The sequence below is a fragment of the Neolamprologus multifasciatus genome, chromosome 10, assembly GCF_963576455.1.
Source record: "Neolamprologus multifasciatus chromosome 10, fNeoMul1.2, whole genome shotgun sequence".
Taxonomy (NCBI): Eukaryota; Metazoa; Chordata; class Actinopteri; order Cichliformes; family Cichlidae; genus Neolamprologus; species Neolamprologus multifasciatus.
In genome coordinates this window covers 9910095-9930898 of record NC_140448.1, presented here as the reverse complement: position 1 = coordinate 9930898, position 20804 = coordinate 9910095, and the positions used below count along the sequence as shown (strand labels likewise).

Here is a 20804-nt window from a genome sequence, read left to right as displayed (position 1 = left end):
GGACATGTAAGTAAGAGCAGCAGCTGCAGCGCTTTATATTCAGCTTGTAAGATGCTGTAGCGTAATGTAAGTGTAATTGATATGAGGCTATCCCGTGTGTCCTTTGAGATGATAGACTAAATGCTGCTCACATACGTGTGTGGCTCTTTACAGAGAGCACTCCCAACACTATTACTTTACCTTCTGAGAACACGACCACTGATTGATGCCCGCGGGACGTCGGATGCAACCTGCAGTTTGGCGGACGCAGATATTAAATAATATGTGGTAGCAGGTAGATCTATCAAGGTTAGCAGGCGACTGTGCAACACTCGGGACAATCTCTTAGTCTGTGTGCTGCGACATGTCAAATGTTGGGGTGTTTTGCATATGGGCTGATGGCAGAGGCCATTGTAATTCAGTCTCAAAGTAATGCCTATTCAGCGCAAAACATAAGTGTGTTGTCAGAATCCCAGGATGGATGTTGGGGCATGTGCAAGTGAAATCTATCCTGATGAAGAGAGAATGCCCAGTGATTTATTACAGAGGGAACGCAGGAAAAAATGCTCAAGCTGGGCACTTTTTCCTTTTCCCTTCGCTTAGATTTTCTATTTGAATTAAATGAGGTGTGTATGTAGGCAGGCAGAGGGGGGGCAGGGGTGGTGAGAGATAGCATGCAGGAGAAAGGACATACTTCATCTTCCCATTCAAAGTGTTGTTTTCAGCAACTTTGAAATGAAGGAGAAAAATGCTGATAGAATTGCACCAGAATGTATCGCAGTGGACTGCAAAGTACAAAAACTCTAGGTCAGGCGTTGGTGAGGCATCCTGCGTGCAGGGCATTTTTCCTCTTCTTTTTTTTTAAATTCCTCTTAAGGTCCCCAGTGACTCACTTCTTGAACCTGCAGTGATTGATGGGAGGTGTGTCCTTGACAAGGCCATGATAGGGTGGCCAAGGGCAAGATACAGCTATCAAATTGTTTCACATACATAAACAAGGATGAAAAAAAAAAGCCATTTACAGCATCTGGAGAGAGATGCTTTGACCCTTACTACTAGGAAACATGCTTAAAAGCCCATCCCATTTCTGAACTCAAACAGCTGGCCACAAAAAAAAAGGATTCCACATAAAAATATTTTGTGCATAGTGTAGGGCTAGAGGAAAACGCAAGATGGAAGCGTGGCTCAACCTCTGTGAAACAGCATATACACCTCTTAAAGCATCAATAACAACAATGCAATAAAACGCTAATTATTTATATTGAATTCAGTGACCATTTGAGAGTACACCAGTGTTGTAGCTCTGAAAGGGAAATTTTTCGTGTTATAATTATTATAATTATTATAATTATTGTTAGTACCTGGAGTCTTTTTACTGCTGTTATAACAGGTGCAGAACATAGCTCGGCATTGTCTTCCTGAAACAAGCAAAGTCTCCCCTGAAGGAAATCTACTTCAGCATTTATTAGGGGTGGGGGAAAAAATCGATACTGTGTAGTATCGTGATATTTTGTTTGCTAATAATGTATCGATACAGGGACAGCAGAAATTGATATTTTGTTACAAAAAAGGTTTTTGTGCTCTGACTTCAGAGCATGTTGATCCTGACATTCCTTCCCTGTCCAAATGTGTTTAACTTTTTTTTTGGCAGCAATAAACATGACAGTTTACTTATTTTAATTTTAGACATGTTTTATTTTAATTAAGTTTAAAACTTTTTTATTTAATGTAAAATTATATTTTGTTTTAATTTACCTTCAAATTCTTCAGTTGCTGAAGGGGCTGCATAGTTTTCATAAATTTCATAGTTCAGAATAGCTATAATTGTACCAGATGATTGCATTCAGTTAAGTTGGACTAGACTGTAATACAAACCGTTCAGTTTGTCAACAATAAAACTGACTGAAATGAGAGAAAGACTGAGTGTGAGACTTTGTTATTAGACAAAATGAATATTGATAAAGTTTACCTTTATGTACAGAATCTAAATATCGCTAAATATTTTTAAAAAATTGTAATAATATCATATTGTGCGTTAAGTATTGTGATAATATCGTATCGTGGGATGTATGGTGATTCCCACCTCTAGCATTTATGAGACCTTCACAGATATGCACGTTACACATGCCACGCACAGTAATGAACATCATGCCATTACAGATGCTGGCTTTTGACCATGTGCTAATAACAACCTAGACAGAGAATTTCACTGTTAGCCTGACAAATTTGGCTTCCAGAAATATTTTACTTTTTATTTAGTCAGAGTACCCAACACAGTGGCACAGCTAGCATCACTGCAAATATGCTAGAGACCAACAGCGATAACAGAAAAAGATGATTCTCTAATTTTGTTTCATGTTGCATACATCATAATTGTGATCAGTGTTGGGATCGTTACTTTAGTTTCTTAAAAGTATTGTATTATGTTACTTAATTTGTTATACTACTCATTACATTACATTATATTACTTACCAAAGACACCTCCTCAAGATCAGTCTGTGTTCTTTGCTAACATTGCGTTAGCATGCTATATGTGCAGATGCTTCCAAATACAAAGCCAAAGTAGTGCTGGCAGCACGATGCAGTTGTTTATGTCCTGGATGCAATTTGTAGTTTAGCGGACTACCTCACGTTTGTCCTTTTGTGCAATAAATATAAAAGCGATGTCCATACCGCTCCACCATTTTCCTCCTCCCGGCACATGACCTGAAATCAGCTGACTGCAGCACAAGTGAGCAGGAATAAGAAAGGTTTTGTTGGATGTTTTTTTTTTTTTTTCTTTCTATCCACCCAGCATTAAGATAACTGAAGAAGTAATGCAAGTGATGAGATAATTGTAGCTGTAATGTAATCACTGAATTTATTATATTACTGCGTTCCTGAAAAATATGATGTCATTACAGTAACGTGTTACTTTGCAACACTGATCGCGATAATACGTTCTCAGGGTGTCCGATACAGATAATTACCTTAATGCTGTTTTGTATGAACTGTTCTGGCATCTGTATGCATAATGGTGATGTCAGTGGTGATGCTTTCATTTTCAACATTTAATATTATTACAATTCAGGGCTCTCTTGTTAATTGTAAATAGAAACAGGAACTGACACTGTAGGTATACTTTACCAGGTCTTGTTAAGTCTACAATTTAGAAATAACTTGAATAGGTTTTCTTATGTCAAACTCCATTCTCCTGTTTTGTGAAGCTATAGGTATGCAAAAGATATGCATGTATAAACTGAAAGATCTGAACTGTAGTTGTGTTTTTCGTTTTTGATTTTCTGTGTGATCACAAATAAATGGAACACATTTGGACAGATGTATCCATCCTCCTGCACGGTCACATGTCTCTGCAGTTCAAGTGTACAGTAGATGTATGTGTCAACTGGCTGATGAGTTAAACTTACTGAAGTTTTCCTCTAGTGGCACAACACAACTTCTCCATTTCTCTTCCTGCCCTTCTTTCTTCCTCGGAGTCTTTGAACACACAGCAGCACTTGCTGTCACTCTTCCTTTTGATTCCACTTTTTTCATCTGATCTAACACGACTTTGGTTTGTTTTCCTTCTTTACATTTATGCAGCTTGTTTTTGTTTTTCATATACTATTTTTCTCCCCCTTGTTTTAGAGTTTGTCATTTAGAGTCTGTTATCCAGCTCTGTTGACTTTTGTTTGTTGTGTTGCAGGACCTTTTTTTTATTCCTCACTTTCGTTTGAGGTGAGATGTTTCTTTTCTTTTTTTTATCTCACCTGCGCAATGTGACTTTCTCTGTTCCTGTGGTCTAGCAGCATTTCATGTGCAAATAAATGAACTCTAAACTCTAGATGGCAATTCAGCTAAAGTGAAGAGTCCTAAGTAGTGAGATTCCTGCACACATGCCTCACACACATCTCGCTAATGTCTTATACTGTTCACCTTTTGATGACCTTGGTTGTCTTCACTCCTGATGGGTTTTTCTTGTTTGTTTTTTTGGTACATTGTAATTTAGTGGCTTGGACAGAACAGCAGAAAGAACACGAGGAACACTAAGAGTTTCTTTACTAATAAAGAACTAATTCATGTATCGTACTCTCTTGAGACATATTAGTCTTGACTGGTGAGGAGGATCTACACATAATTACCACAGGTTAATGTAATTACACAGACATTTAAAGCGGGACTTACCAATGCGTGCACGATGATGCTGATGCCATTGGATATCGTGCCATCAGTTAAAAGAGACAAAAACAGATGCCCTTTTGTAAAGAAAACACCCTGTATTTAGCAGCACACATATCTTATGACTTTACTTAAGCCAATTTTTCAAAATGTTCAGTTCACGATCAGAAGGGAACATGAAAATAATGGCATTGATTAAAACTGTCAATGTGCGACTGAATAAATTAGGCCTACGAGTAAATAAATAATAAGCTGGACCACAGAGAACTGATGAATGAATTATACCCTTTTTTAGCCAATAGTTTGCTAACAGCTTCAGGGGGAAATCCTGCAATGGACACACTTTGTCCTCAAGTACCCATACATTGGCATATTTCCTTTGTATCACAGAAAACAAACCTTCCACAGTTTGCAAGTCGTTCCTTTTTTAAATTTCTTCAAAACAGATTAGTGACTTACCCTTTTTCTGTGCGTACAACAATCTCAGATCTAGCTCTGTTCATCTTTGGAGAGCACAAAGCGTCATTTTGAGATATTTGAAATTTAATCTCGAATAAATAGGCTTTATTTTCATTTGGCTGTGTTCAGTAGATATACTGTAGGTTAAATCTGTTTAAACAAAGTATTTCGTTGATTGAGTTACCCTCGTGATTAACTGTCTGCTATTTTAGTGTCTCTCAACAACTGCACTTGCTTCTGAAAAAAAGAAGTCAAACCTTTCAATTCACTCTTCATCCCCTCAGACTACTTTAATAATGTTCCTTGTGGGATTATAATGTAGGAGTTGGAGATTTCATTTGTAATATGTGCCGTGTTTCGTAAGTAGAAAGCGTCTTCTGTTTCCAGCTTTTTAGTGCAGTATCTAAGTAGGCTTCATATATCAGGCCTGAGGTTTGTGACAGGATAGGACGATAAGATGAGGCCACCTTTACTTATCCTCTGTCTCTCTGACTTCCTGTGATATACTGCCTCTGCTCTCCTGTTTCACCTCATCATTTTCTTTTGTCTACTCTTCTGTCCTTTTTCAGGCCCCTTTGGTTTAATGATTTCGCCTTATTTACTGGTTATCACCGCGTACTCAGGGTTCTTCGGTTGTGGCAGCGCTTGCAGTTTTGCACTTGGTTGCTTTCCTTGGACAGTGCAGAATGCAACATTGGTATCAAATGACTTATTTTGTCTGAGAACTAAATGTTACAAACAAGTGTGAAGAATGAATGATTAAGTCGGGACAGAAGAACGGGTTGCAATCATGGGATGCGCACAGGACACAAATATTAAACAAACTTACATATACCCAAAAGACATTACATTAATTTCACTTGTTTTGAAATTCTAAAAATTAAAAATAGATATGGAAAATAACCTGATTAAATGCTCGGTACTTGACATATTTGACCCTATCGATGAGACCTCAGGGAAAACATTAAGCTGCGCTGGGTTCTGTAAGAGTGATCCAGTTTCCTTCCACAGTCCTGACATATGCACAGCAACTGGAAACTCTAAATTGTCCGTAGGTGTGACTGTGTTCATCCGTCTATGTGTGTTAGCCCTGCAAGAGACTTGTGTCCTGCCCACTGCATGCTGGGCTACAGACTCCGGGTCTTTGCTACCCTGAAGCTTGTAGAAAACAGAAGAATATTAATTAGCTCAAGAAATGAGGTGTGGAAATGGTATTAAAATAATAATGATTAAAAGTAATAAAAACCTAGCGTTCTGCACAGACCTAAACTGGCTGCACACGTTACGACTGAAACGGCAGTTTATCATGTTTTTGTTTTTTTAGACGTGTGTCTAAAAATGTCAAAAGATGACTTCTTCACTTATATAGCTTTGTGAGGATATTTAAGTTCTTGAGGGTTTAGGGTGAATACATTCAGTCAGCAGTTACAGTAGCTCCCTGTGGTGACCTAAATAACTTCATTCATAAAGACACTGATACATACGGGGAAACGTGAAAGTACAGAACTGCCTCCCTCTCAGTGTATGCGTTTCCTAAAGCAAACATTACCGCCTCGTTTCAGTTTTAGCCGTATATTGTTCACATGTGCTCGTGATGATTACTTGATCTGATGCATTTGTTTCTTTCCAAGCTGATCCTACTTTTAGCAGCCACAAAATTACAGTAAATCTAATGTATATGATGTGTTCATTTGGAGTTCATAAGGGTCTTAGATTATAATAAAAAAAAAAGAAGACACGTTGTTCCTTCCTCAGTGTTCGGGATGAATGAAACATGAAAGCCGGTGCACTAGCGGAATAGACCTGCTGTATAATTAGGCTGCTGAAATATTGGATTTTAAGATGTCATGTTGTTTTGTAATCTTCTGCTGATGCATATCAGAGACACCCTTTGGCTTCTTGAGCAAAGGTAGCGTTTCTATTATTTATTGCACTTTCCGCTTTTGTTTTCGGTTGATCTCTATCATGAAGCAGCTAACTGAAAGGAAGCCGCTGTAGTGAAAGCATTTTGTAGGACACATTGTTGTGTTGTCTTGAAAAAAAAAAGGTTTCCATTGAATAAAACCAAAACATAAAGAGAAAAAAACTAATGAAAAAACAAAAACAAATACAGATTCAGCTGGATAAATCATCATGCTTCTCTTGCAACACTGAAGGGAAAATGCTGCACAGTTGCTATGGAACCCTCTGTTGCTAGGCAATGGGTTTATTATCAGAGTTTTATTTTTTTATATAAGAGGCGGTGTCTTCTTTGGCATCTCGCAAATTTGTTTTCAGAAGGCTTTTTTCGACTGACAGGTTATGAGGAATAATGCTTTCTTTAATTAAGATCCAAGTTATTCTGTTTTATTTATTTTCTGTGTAGATGATCAAATGCAAATGTCCAAACACAATATAACTTGTGAAGTATTTCATCAGAAACCATTGCTGCAAGAGAATGTCAAACATTTATGCAATATTAAACCGCATATTTAGCGGTTAGCTTTCTTAAGGAGGATTCTATATAGAGTTAACCTTATGCTGGTCCTGTGTTGCATGTGCTATTGATCCTCTCTTTCTTTCTTTCTTTGTAATTTATCTGGCTTAATTTATGAAAACATCCAAATTATAAGCGCAAATATGGAGGGAATATTATCATGATGCCCTCTTGTGGCTGCACCCAGACATCAGACTGATTAAGGTTTACATTATTAGACATGTTTTTAATGTATAAGAAAATACAATCGTAGTAAAGACCCAATTTAGGGAAGCCTGACTCTCTTTTTCTTTCCTGCCTGACCTGTCACGCTCTTACATGTACTATGCATAGAAACTGACATGAATCAAAGTAGCACTATTTTGACTTCTGATTATGATAAACATCTGTAATAGCAACTGCAACTGTACTTTGTGGCTGATTATCTACATTATGCTAGCACATTAAAGGAAATGCACATATTGCACATATATGTGTTAAACAGATAACAAAAGTAGTAATTCTGTGTTTGAAGCATAGCATACAAGCGGAGCTTTGGATGTTATTAACACTTCATAATGGAAGCAGTTCATGATTTTTGCTAGTCATCAAATAACCAGCCTAATAACATTTGAGGGACCATATATAGTCTAGAGTGTCCAAAAAAACAAACAAAACAAAACCCCAAACAAAGGCATTTTTTAAACCTGCTTTATTTTCTTTATAATAAATAACGACTTTTCAGATATTAGTCAGGTTAGGATTATCAGCTCAGATTAGAAAAAAACATGATTAGCAGTCAAAAGATTAGTTACAAAGACATGTGTGCCCTGCCTTCAGTTGAAATCAGGATATGCCACTCCCCAGCAGTAAACGTACTTTGTTTTGATTTAAACTGCCATTACCATGGAAAACATTAAGTGGGGCAGCTTCACTGCCCCCTACATCGGTTGCCCTGAGGCAAAATAAGGCTGTTAGCCTGCAAGCTAAATGTGGCAACACATTGTTGGACTTCAGAGGACAGCATACATAATAGATGCAAAGCAAAGGAGGGGATGCAAGGGCTCAAAAAGAAAAACAATTGTCATCAAGGAATGAAATCAGATTGGCTTATTTTCTGTTTATGAACCATGTAGGAAATCTACTGGACACCACTCCATGCTAATGAGCCATGACAATAATGACTTCAGCTACTGGCAAGAAAAGAAACACATTTATATCTTATTCGTTTAAAGCAGTAGTTCTCAAAATGTGGGATGGGACGCACTGTTGGGGTCCCATCACAGTCACTGCAGGACCAGGGGGGAAAATCTGGAGTGAATGAGATCACTGACTGATTTGTATTTTAAAAAACTAAGATGAGTTTACTGATCCTTTGCCTTTTATTGACCTTTATTTTAATAAAATTCAACCTGATGAAAATTGTGCAAGTTTCTCTTTGGTGCCTTTCAGTAAATGTGACCAGCATAAGCTTCTCCATCATTTAAGGCAGCGCAACTGGTCTTTTCATCCATTATTTTAACTAAATCCGGTTGTTAAGTCTGACGTCACTAGCCGTGTCTGGGCCTAAACTCCGCTGCAGGTCCATATATCAAACGATCACTATGGCATTACTGAGAGTTGAAAAACTGTCTAAAGTCTTTCATCTTTAATAAAATGATCAGCATTCTGCTCTACCAGGTGTAACAATTGAGTTTAACATCCAGGCATCCATGAAAACGGAATTCATGACATTTAACGGAGTTAGAAGTTAGCAGGAAGTTAGCTCGCTAGCTTCTATCTAAATACAATATAGCATGTCCTGACTGCGGGGTTTTGGAAACAAATTAAAACGTACAGCTCTGTTATCACTTCCAACATAAATGAAGACAGAAAACTAAACAGCAGTGACGTTTGTAGGGTTACTGAAGTTTGGCTAGCTAGTATAAAATGATGTGCTACGTGACCGCTAGCGACACAGCTATGTTAGCATAATATAGCTTTTTTCCACTCGATAAAAGTTAACGTGAGTGTTCTCGGTGGTCATGAACAAATGTAATCGCATGGCAGGATGCTGTAAAAGGACCAAACTTCAGCCAGGAGAACAACTCAGATAATCCATCCACAATACAAGGCTAATCATTCATATACTGCTGCATGGGCTGGGCTGTAGTTACATCCTAAGGTTTTAAAAACTGATTTTAAATAAATGATTAGCGGTAATAAAAGCCGAGGGAGGTCAACAGTAATCACTGACTGTTTTAGGAGCTTTTTGAGATTAAATAGAAGAAAATACAAAACATTAAACATGTTAACAACACAAAAGCCATATTAAACGCAGACTACTTTAGGCCCGGAAGTAGGATTCGTCACGTCATCACTTAACGACCGAATAGTCAGCTTCCTTCTGGGAAATAAAAGACAACAACATACGGAGGTCGGCCTGTAGTTTGAGAGTTCCTTTCAAACCCGATGTCATGACTGAGGAGTCTGACTGAATTCCAGGACAGCACGCTACTTGACCAAACAATAATGATTTGTCATCATTGCCACAATCTATAGTATATTTATGGTCTGTTTCAATCTAAAAGGCAGCATCATTTGCAAAATTACCATTCAAGTACATTAACTAGAACTTAAAACTAGTAAACGAGATTAGAAATCCTTCAGGTTTCCTGGGGGTCACACATGAAGGTGGAATTAGGATTCTTTCTCATAGACTGCCCCCTGCTGGCCGCTAGAAAAAATGTAGGTTTAAAGCACATTTGTATCATATTCACTTTTCAGGCCCAGAGGCAGTTGCCATCTTTTATTTACATGCTATGGGCATTATGAAGACTTCAGTCTAGTCACCTCTGCTGATACTGTGAAAGCTTGAGGAAATATTATACATTACATCTTAATGTCCACCTAAAAAAAAAACCACACTAAATTGTGTTGTGATGTTAGCGTACAAATTCACCCAAATCAAATGAAGAGAAAATAAAATAAGAAAAACATAGTATTATGTTTATAATCATGATGCCCTGCTGCAGAGAACCCGTTTTAAACACTTATATTTAAAATGATTAATGTGATTAATTGATTCTTTACCACCAACAACTGCTCGCCTTCTTTACAGTCGACCCATGTAGCACACACGCACAGGAAAATCTTCATGCTGTTAGAGCATGTGGTCATTACACTGCCATGCGAGTGGACATCAAAAAACCCCACAGGGTGACTTTAATTTAGTAAAATTTCAGTAAATCTGTTCTGTTCCCTGAGTGATGTCCCTGTGCCCAGTTTCACGAGGAACCACATGAGGAGAAACCACATGAGGAGAAACCAGTAGGCGACTAAAGATCAACTCATATTGTTTTTGCCTCTGTTCCATTTTAATGCACCACATCTATGCCCAGACCATCATCAGACATGTGCTACAAGCTGTTCCTACTGCGATGCTGGCCAGCAACCCGTCAGCGAGCCAGAGCAGGCTGACACATTCAGAGGCTTCTTGAAAAACTTAGTGTTACACGCTAGTTCGCTAATTGTTCGCACACAATATGGCTTGCCTTGGGACATTATGATCTCTTCCTCTTATTCGCACCCTTCTTTTTCACAGATCCCAACCTTTGATAAATTATTAAAAAGACAGACTAAGAGATGGTTGGAAACATTTGCAGCGGAGAACAAGAAAGTATGTGGTGGCTACTGTTGTTTTTTTGTTTTTTTTTTTTGTATGAAAATCAACGTCTAATGGTGTTTGTTTTTGTTCCAACTTGTGAAGTGCAAGTGCAGGCAACAGTTTTATTTCAAGAAAGCTGTGGTGGTGAAGTGAGTGACTCTGCTCCTCTAAAGCAGGGTTAACATATGCGGAGGGAGACAGAGAGGGAGGGTGGGAGAGAGAGAGGTGAGATTTGGTGCTTTCTGTTTTCATCTAGCGAACGAATGTACTTTGACATCTCTGGGGAAAACAGTTGCTGGTTGCTTTCACAAAGTGTGATGGAAAATGGCCCTATACCCCCTTCCATCATCCATTTTTCTTAAGGAAAAGATGGGTCAGGGAAGATGACAGAGCTTTAGTGTATTTAGAGTAGTGGGACGAGTCAAAGAAGAAGAATTTGCAGAGTATAGGAGAGAACGTGTGCGGGTCTTTCAGTCAGATCCCCAGAATAGTAGCAGATTCATTCATGTTATCACATTTTATCATAGAATATCATAGAATGTTTGTATTGTTGCTGTTTTTTGATCGTCTGATTCTGTTGTGTTTTACAGCAGACATCTGATATGCCTTATAATTCTCTAAAGCCATAGATTGTTGCAGTGAGGCTTCGGAGGTTATTTCATGACCCTCAAGATTGCACCGATCAGGCATAGCATTATGAGCACTGACAGGTGAAGTGAATAACACTGATTATCTCTTCATCGTGACACCTGTTAGTGGGTGGGATATATTAGGGAGCAAGTGAACATTTTGTCCTCAAAGTTCGTGTTTTAGAAGCAGGAAAAATGGGCTAGAGCAAGGTTTTGATAGGTAGACGACTGGGTCAGAGCTTCTCCAAAACTGCGACTCTTGTGGGATGTTTCTGGTCTGTAGTGGTCAGTATCTATCAAAAGTGATAATGCTCTCCTGGGAAACCTTGCTGTCCTGCCATCTACAGTGGGGCAAAAAAGTATTTAGTCAGCCACCGATTGTGCAAGTTCCCCCACTTAAAATGATGACAGAGGTCAGTAATTTGCACCAGAGGTACACTTCAACTGTGAGAGACAGAATGTGAAAAAAAAAATCCATGAATTCACATGGTAGGATTTGTAAAGAATTTATTCGTAAATCAGGGTGGAAAATAAGTATTTGGTCAATAACAAAAATACAACTCAATACTTTGTAACATAACCTTTGTTGGCAATAACAGAGGTCAAACATTTACTATAGGTCTTTACCAGGTTTGCACACACAGTAGCTGGTATTTTGGCCCATTCCTCCATGCAGATCTTCTCAAGAGCAGTGATGTTTTGGGGCTGTCGCCGAGCAACACGGACTTTCAACTCCCGCCACAGATTTTCTATGGGGTTGAGGTCTGGAGACTGGCTAGGCCACTCCAGGACTTTCAAATGCTTCTTACGGAGCCACTCCTTTGTTGCCCGGGCGGTGTGTTTTGGATCATTGTCATGTTGGAAGACCCAGCCTCGTTTCATCTTCAAAGTTCTCACTGATGGAAGGAGGTTTTGGCTCAAAATCTCACGATACTTGGCCCCATTCATTCTGTCCTTAACACGGATTAGTCGTCCTGTCCCCTTGGCAGAAAAACAGCCCCATAGCATGATGTTTCCACCCCCATGCTTCACAGTAGGTATGGTGTTCTTGGGATGCAACTCAGTATTCTTCTTCCTCCAAACACGACGAGTTGAGTTTATACCAAAAAGTTCTACTTTGGTTTCATCTGACCACATGACATTCTCCCAATCCTCTGCTGTATCATCCATGTGCTCTCTGGCAAACTTCAGACGGGCCTGGACATGCACTGGCTTCAGCAGCGGAACACGTCTGGCACTGCGGGATTTGATTCCCTGCCGTTGTAGTGTGTTACTGATGGTGACCTTTGTTACTTTGGTCCCAGCTCTCTGCAGGTCATTCACCAGGTCCCCCCGTGTGGTTCTGGGATCTTTGCTCACCGTTCTCATGATCATTTTGACCCCACGGGATGAGATCTTGCATGGAGCCCCAGATCGAGGGAGATTATCAGTGGTCTTGTATGTCTTCCATTTTCTGATGATTGCTCCCACAGTTGATTTTTTCACACCAAGCTGCTTGCCTATTGTAGATTCACTCTTCCCAGTCTGGTGCAGGTCTACAATTCTTTTCCTGGTGTCCTTCGAAAGCTCTTTGGTCTTGGCCATGGCGGAGTTTGGAGTCTGACTGGTTGAGGCTGTGGACAGGTGTCTTTTATACAGATGATGAGGTCAAACAGGTGCCATTCATACAGGTAACGAGTGGGGGACAGAAAAGCTTCTTACAGAAGACGTTACAGGTCTGTGAGAGCCAGGGATTTTCCTTGTTTGAGGTGACCAAATACTTATTTTCCACCCTGATTTACGAATAAATTCTTTACAAATCCTACCATGTGAATTCATGGATTTTTTTTTCACATTCTGTCTCTCACAGTTGAAGTGTACCTCTGGTGCAAATTACTGACCTCTGTCATCATTTTAAGTGGGGGAACTTGCACAATCGGTGGCTGACTAAATACTTTTTTGCCCCACTGTATGTGGCTGTTACTTTGACACGTACCACTTACCTAAGCATTGCTGCAGACCATGTGCACCCTTTAATGGAAATGGTACTCCCTGATGGCCATGGCCACTGTCAGCAGATTAATGCGCCCTGCCACGAAGCAAAACGTGTTCAGGAATGGTTTGAGAAGCAAAACAATAAGTCTAAGGTGTTGACTTCACCTCCAAATTCCCCAGATCTCAATCCAATTGAGTATCTTTAAGATGCGTTGTACAAACAAGTCCGAAGGCTCCACCTCTCAACTTACAGGACTTGAAGGGTCTGTTGCTAACATCTTGGTATCAGAAACTACTTTACACCTACAGGGGTCCAGTACAGGGGTCCATGGGTCAGGGCTGTTTTAGCAGCAAAAGGGAGACCAACACAATATGAGGCAGGTGGTCATAATGTTGTGCCTGATGTGTAGTACGCAAATGGTAACACAGTTCTAATCCCAATAACTAATTTGCCAATCCAACTATTGTGACCACTTAACATATGTGCTAATATTTCATACATGACAAAGCTGCCACAGGTTTTGTTTTTCAATTTAACAATGTTTTACCCATACATGTGTGTCAGTACAGTTACACCTATAGGTTGCAGATAATAGTTTAAGCAGAATGATGCACTGAAATGTGTAACATAAGTGTCGTTAAGGGGGAATGAGGTGCAAAATGATTTATTGGGTATGATCTTGATGTAGACAAAGACTCAACATTTGGAGCTGGGTCAGTTCCTTGCACAGTGCCCTGCAAGAGGCTGTCTGAACTTTCCCAAGCATGCAAACTATCACTCGTTAAACCATTTGTTTTAGCCACATTCAACAACCGTCTTGGCTTCCTGGTCACGTCAGTGAGCACTCTGTTCTGAATTGCTTGGAGATCTCGGACCCTGTTGTATTTTTTTTTTAAAGTTGTTCCAGAGTGCTGGAGTACAATTAAATGTTCTAATGCGGTACACAATTAAATATTTAATAAAGGAAGTGGATGTTGCACCAGCATGAAAAGAGAAACACAGGCAATCTGTCAGTGCCAATTGCAGTGTTATTTAGTATAATTGACGAAATTTGTCAACACAAACAGTTTAAATAAGTCGATTAGTCATCAAAGCTAATTCTAGCAGAAATGCTTATTTTATTCACCTTTCTGCTGAAACAAAATGTTCCTAGTAATACGTGATTATGTTGGTCAGAGTTGGTCACGAATTAGACTGCACAGTTTGTTCCAGGCTCTAAGCTACAGAGGCAAGACATAAAGTTTATGGATCGATGTTTGTATCACAGAAACACACGCTATAGTTATTGAGAGCAGACTGACAGGCTAGATTGAACTCTATTTTTAGCCATAATCAGAAGCATAGTCATGTGGACTCTTTATGCATCTCGACTCTGTATGGTGAGATTATTTGGGCAGATCTGGGTTATGTTAGTGATTTTTATACACTTAAAATCCTTATGGCCTCTGAACTGTGCAAGTTTCCAACCTTTAACATCACCACAGCTCTCGTCATCTAAAGCAGCTGTCAACTTTTTTTTTTCTTATTAATATTTTTTTTTTTATTTCAGAGTGTTATATTTTTAGAGGATCCAGAGGTGAAGTCTTAGATCTGTTTTGGGCAAAGAATCTGTCTATGTGAACTTGTGCAGTATAACCATCAGCTGTATGTCACTCTCTGACTCTGTGAATCACAATAGGTTATAACAATATACATATTCATAAAATGTGTTAATTATATTGTGTTATTACAAAAAAGTAATTATTGGTGGTGCTTCCTACTTGATACTTCTGTTCCAATGAAACTCCAAAAAAATTTTTTTTTCACTTTCAGTACCTATTACCAGCAGCTAATGCTGAGGAATCTCACTGTGCAGTTAAAACTGTGCAGGAAATGATGGCCTAGTAAACTTTTATTTAAAAAAGAGAAAATTCGAAGAAACAATCAGCATAAAAAAACAGTCATTGCTTATGATAAAAAAAAGTTATCATGTCGTCCTTATTCCTTTCTATTTTCTAATTAATGTGTGCCACCAGTCCCTGAAAAATGATATACTGTAGATGCAGTATATCCATGCATATGATATACAGTAGTATATCATATGCAGTTCACACAGCAGCAGTGCACTAATAACGTAGCTATCGCATTGATTCATTTTAGTAAAAAGCTATAAGTCTGATGTCGTTCGGGTATGTATGATGATATATTAGATTGTCCACACTGCAGCAGAGTTGCTTTTTTTCTTCTCGTAGTTATGATTCCTATGCAAATGCCACTTCCACTATAAAACTGTGGCACATCATCTGAATTCCCTGATTCAGCTTTGCCACATGAACCAATCGCTGATCTGCTATTGCTGTTTCTGTTTTCCGCGGCAGCAAATTATATTTTGTGGCTCCATCAACCAAAATAAAGGTGACTCAGTTTGAAGAACAGGGAATGGGAAGGCTGTATTTTGCACCAATAAAACACTAAGAACTAATGGTAACAGATCTGTTCCCCCAGTTAAGGCCAATGCAATGTAAGAAAAGAACAAACAAGCGCTTATTGCAGTTATGTATCTACATTTTTTAGTGTTACAGTGTGCCTTTCTGTATTTGAGGCAATGTCTCATGTGTATTCATGACTGTATACAGCACAGTCACATAGTGTCACTGGCTGTTGGTTACAGCGACTGTGGTTTTATGTGCGCTGTGAATGCATACACCTCGTAAACCTAAAGTTGTGTGACCACAAAAATGGGTATGTGGTTATTGCATTTGTAAGGGAGTCAGCATGCATATCTGTCACATGCACTATAATCATGTAAATGAGGCGTGGTTCACTCTTTTCGTTCTTTTACATAAACTGCTCGTATAGAAACGTGTATGTACGAGAGTATTTTCTCCGTCTTGTTTCAGAGGCTTCTGAAAGGGGCTCATCTTTACGCTGGGCTTTGCATCCACCCACTGGCAACTGCACATATTAAGCACTAACCTTTATATTTGTGCTCAGTGTGATTTTTTTTTGTCTTTTTGGGGGTGGGGGTATTTGAGCTGTTGAACAAGGGTACAGTGCATTTTCGGTAAAAAAAAAAAAAAATGGCTGTTTTCAAATGCAAATGATTTTTGTCGATTTTTGCATCGGTCAGTACACAAAATCTGAAAATCTGAAAATCTGTGGGTGCATGCTGCTGAATTTATCAAGCAGTTTAATGTTAGATCTTCGCTTCAAAATATGTGCATTTAAGAAGAAAAGAAAAAATAAAAGCGCTTTGGTGACGCCAAGTTTTCCTTTCTCCTCAGGTCCTCCAGTCGTCGTAGGAATGAGCATCAACATAGCAAGTATAGACTCCATCTCAGAAGTAAACATGGTAAGTTCAGATCTCATTGCTTTAAGGAGGGCTCCACACTAGGAACTCTCAACCTTGCAAGCAGAGACTAGATTCATGCTAAACAATGCAAATATTAAATATCAGATACCAAATTTCCCCAAAAATATATCTCAAACACTCGCTATGAAAAATATCGGAATATTTCTGTGTTGACTGTCACATCTATTTTTATTTATAGCCTGCAGCACATTTAAATAATAAAAGTTGATCCAAAGTGCTTTAGAGACAAGCACATTTAAATTCCAGGTCTTCAAAATTAGTGTTTTTTGAAGACTTGAAAATACATGAAGAGCTTAAAGGTGTGTTTTGGTGTGTTCACTAATTACTGTGGTATCCGATCACAGTGATTTAGTGGTCAAATTGCAAATTAATGATCATTCTAATCAGTATTGGCAATATTATCCCTGCATTTACTTTGCATGGGATCAGTAAATAACTATCACACAGCACTTGCAAATACCAAGGCAAATACTTGCTTACAGAATCAGCAAAGGCAGGATTGCTCAAAGGCTTTCCAGCTACAAACACTACTAACTATGTTTTGTACAGTTCAGTTGGACTGAACGGCCACACAGACTGTGGATACGTGTGATGGTGGACAACCGCTTCTGCTTGTTACTGAATGAGACACTGAGATTTGACTGCAGGTTCTTTTTTGTTTCCTTTTTTTCATCATTACTCCTCACACTGGTTTGCAGGTAATATACAACGTGTTTGTGTGCTCTGACAAAGACTGTCAGAGAGGCAGGCTGGAGTACTGGATAAGGCAATATGGCTGATGTCTGAGAAATGACATCATCCTGTCTCTTAGCGTTCTTTTTCTTTCACTCAGCATGATATAGCTGCCCACGTAGTGTGGCAGCTTTTTAAAAATTATGATTATTGTTATTATTTTCTGCTGTATGGCTTTTTTTTTTGCTTCTGGAGTGATGGAATAATTTTACAAAAATTAAGGTTTATTTGTGATTTGACATACATCTAACAATCTCCAAAAGTTGATTGTGTTCATCTGGACGTAGCGTTTTGTGGGAGAAACATTTCGTCACTCATCCAAGTGACTTCTTCAGTCTCGGCTGACTGCAGGTTTCCCCAAATCTTATAAACAGTACGTTTGCATAATGACTGAAACCAGCCCACTGAAGGAACAATGGGGTTGGGAGGTCAGTTCCTTAATCATAATTATGCAAATTCTCATGACCATTGATCAACAACCACTAACCAAAACCCACTGATCAATGGCCACTGATCAATGGCCATGAGTACCATTCACAGAGAGTTGGGGAATGGCTGCAATCACAGCATCAACCTTTGGAGATTTACTTTCCTGGATGATTGAGAATGCATTAAGACATCTAACAATCAGTCACTCAGACTGATTATGAAACAAAAACATAAAATGTCAGTGTTTTCCGCCAGTCGATGCGTTTGCAGGTTTACGAGCAGCAGAAAATTTCACTGGGTTGTGTTTTTTAAAATGACGTTAGAGTGCCTTTCCTCGAATTTGCATCTGAAATTGCTGCTTATTAATGAGAAATGTCACTGAAAGGGGTGATTGAGTTGTTTATCAGTAGTATGGTTTAGTTCTCATTACGAGCCCCGTGGCCATTCATTTGTACACGGGTGAGGCGCTTTCTGAAAAAATATTATGTCATTAATAATAAATCAGAAAGGAAGGATACCAGAGCTCTTAATAGGCATCATGCTCAAATGCAGAGTGTGGGTAAACTTGTTATTTAACTCTAATAATCTGAGATGCATCGAAAGCTGCCGTTTTTGGTTTTTTTTTGCACTTTGTAGGTTTTACATTAAGCGCCTGTACTCGTGTTTTTCTCAGCACTATTAACAGCACAGCCCTTTGGCTACAGGGGATACATTAGCTGCAAGACGATATTTCTCCACTTCACTGCATTTCTCCTCCTAATCCTTCTCTCTCACGCTTTTCCTTAACACAATCAGAAACATTAGATGTTTTTTCCTGATCTGAGATTCACTTAAGCATCTTCTAGTTTCTTCTGCACTTAACTTTTGAGCAGCAGTTAATCTAAAACAACTGTCTACTTTTCCCCTTGAGTACAGTTGAGAACTTTTTTGTTTCTTTGTTTGGTTTTTGCCTGTGGTTTATGTTGGTTTTTCCTTTACTTCTTCCCAGGACTATACCATCACAATGTATTTCCAGCAGAGCTGGCGAGATAAACGGTTGGCCTATGGTGAGCTGAACCTAAACCTAACTCTGGACAACCGTGTAGCAGACCAGCTTTGGCTCCCTGACACCTACTTCCTTAATGACAAGAAGTCCTTTCTTCATGGTGTGACAGTAAAAAACCGTATGATCCGACTGCACCCTGATGGCACCGTCTTATATGGATTAAGGTAAGAGCAGTAAAACCGCTACGCACTACGTGGGTTGCTGGTTAATTTTAATGTGGCTTATCAGGCAAGCATCGGTGCTGTGGACACATTGTGCCACACTCTTCTGTCTTTCTTTTTCTCTGTTTACCGTCCAACTGTTGTTTTATTTGCCTTCATATTATAATAGCAATGCTGTGACACTAAGACTGCAGTTACATTTTGGTTGCTACAACCATGTGAAATTAACTTTTAAGTAGACCAGGTCTACAACAACCCGCAAACAGTCTCTGTCTGCAGAGCAACTTTGGTATGTCAAGCTGGGAAAACAAGGCAATAGGACAGAGTCAGTGTACTATCAGTTTGCTATCATGTGCTATTGAATGGGGTCAAGATGGCAATTACATGTAATCTGTTTGTGATAATATCCAGTTAATAAAGTAATCCAGCCCAAACCAATTTCTCCAAAAACAGTGACATAGGTGTTCCAGGACTTCAACTGAACTACAAAATGACACAGGTACTCACCAGCCTTGCTTTTGTACAGCAATATAACCAAACTACAACCAGTTGAGTTGATCCCCCTGTTGGAAAGTGGCCTGTCACAGGCATGCCCTTATCAGTGAATACTGACTCAAATAGATAGCAATGCATTTGGAAGTTAGTTAGTTATTTTATCTGCAATCTGTCTGAGACTGACTGTTTAAGTCAGAATTGCTTGCCTTCCACCAGGCAACCTGTGCAGTCACCTTGCTGTTGACCACAGCTATTCACAGTTGGGCACCAAATCATAAAAAAAAATCAATCCAATCAACGTGCAACCACCAGTCTTTTGCAAGGAGGTTGCTATCCTGTCTTTGCTGTAGCATGAGTGAGCGATGAGACTGCGTAATTATTATTTATCATTTTTATCATTACCAAAGTTTGTTACACAGCTGAACTTAGAGGCAGTTTGGCTCTTGCAGTCTCAAGAGGTCAAGTGAGAAGGAACTGGACACTATGAAATGTCCCAGTGTGAGTGTGGCTATGTGCAGCTCCATTTTCCTCAGCAATTGATTAGAAATCTTTCCAGGATGTTTCTCTGCCCACAGCCTGGAAAGAAACTGGACAGAGTTCTTGTTGCCTTTTACATTTTACTTTTATACTAGAAGAAGTCTAAGCCCCAGAAAAACATTCCACGTGTGCCAGTAAAGGACCCGTCTCACTGTGACCATAAACAGCATTAGCCGTAAAATAAATAGCACAGCAGAATCACAAGTATTTCGATATTGCTAAAACTTTTGCAAACTGCTGAACATCCATACATACAGCTCTTACAATAACCTGAACAACTGTTGCTGTGCTGCCGGTCATTTCCTTCATCAAGTGGTATATTTACTAACCTTAAACCACATTTAAGCTGGAAAAACAAGATCACCTCTGCTAGCCCATATCATCTGGTCCTTTGGCAGGATGAAATATGACAGATTTATTTTTGGTAACAACAAACAGACTTTCAAGTTTTATTTTTAAAGTTAATGGTCTGCAAAGTTATAAGCTTGACCTGAAACAATCACAATGTTTTGGAAGCAGTGACGAATACATTAAAGCAAAGGTTCATTGACCCAGAAAGGCTAAAAAAAAAAAAAAGGTTTAAAATGCTCACCACCTCAATGTCCCAGATCACTGTGACGAACCAGACAATTCAGTCAACAGCAAATGCGCACAGAGGGACCCATCTAAAAATCCCCTGGGCACTGCTTAAAGTAAGGTTTATGGAACTCACAATGGATTGCTGCTTTTCTTAACACAAGTTATTAAAATA

The 20804-nt window shown here is 39.1% G+C and overlaps 1 protein-coding gene across 2 annotated transcripts in view; it reads left to right on the top strand.

Annotated features, from left to right (window-relative positions):
- The window catches only part of gabrb4 (gamma-aminobutyric acid type A receptor subunit beta4), a 61857-nt gene that overhangs the window by 17388 nt on the left and 23665 nt on the right, over positions 1 to 20804 (top strand). For both annotated transcript variants that reach the window (XM_085174593.1, XM_085174592.1), the window contains exons 3-4: positions 16566 to 16633; positions 18804 to 19024. In XM_085174593.1, coding sequence (XP_085030719.1) covers positions 16566 to 16633; positions 18804 to 19024 — 289 coding nt within the window. The remainder of the gene's footprint in view (positions 1 to 16565; positions 16634 to 18803; positions 19025 to 20804) is intronic.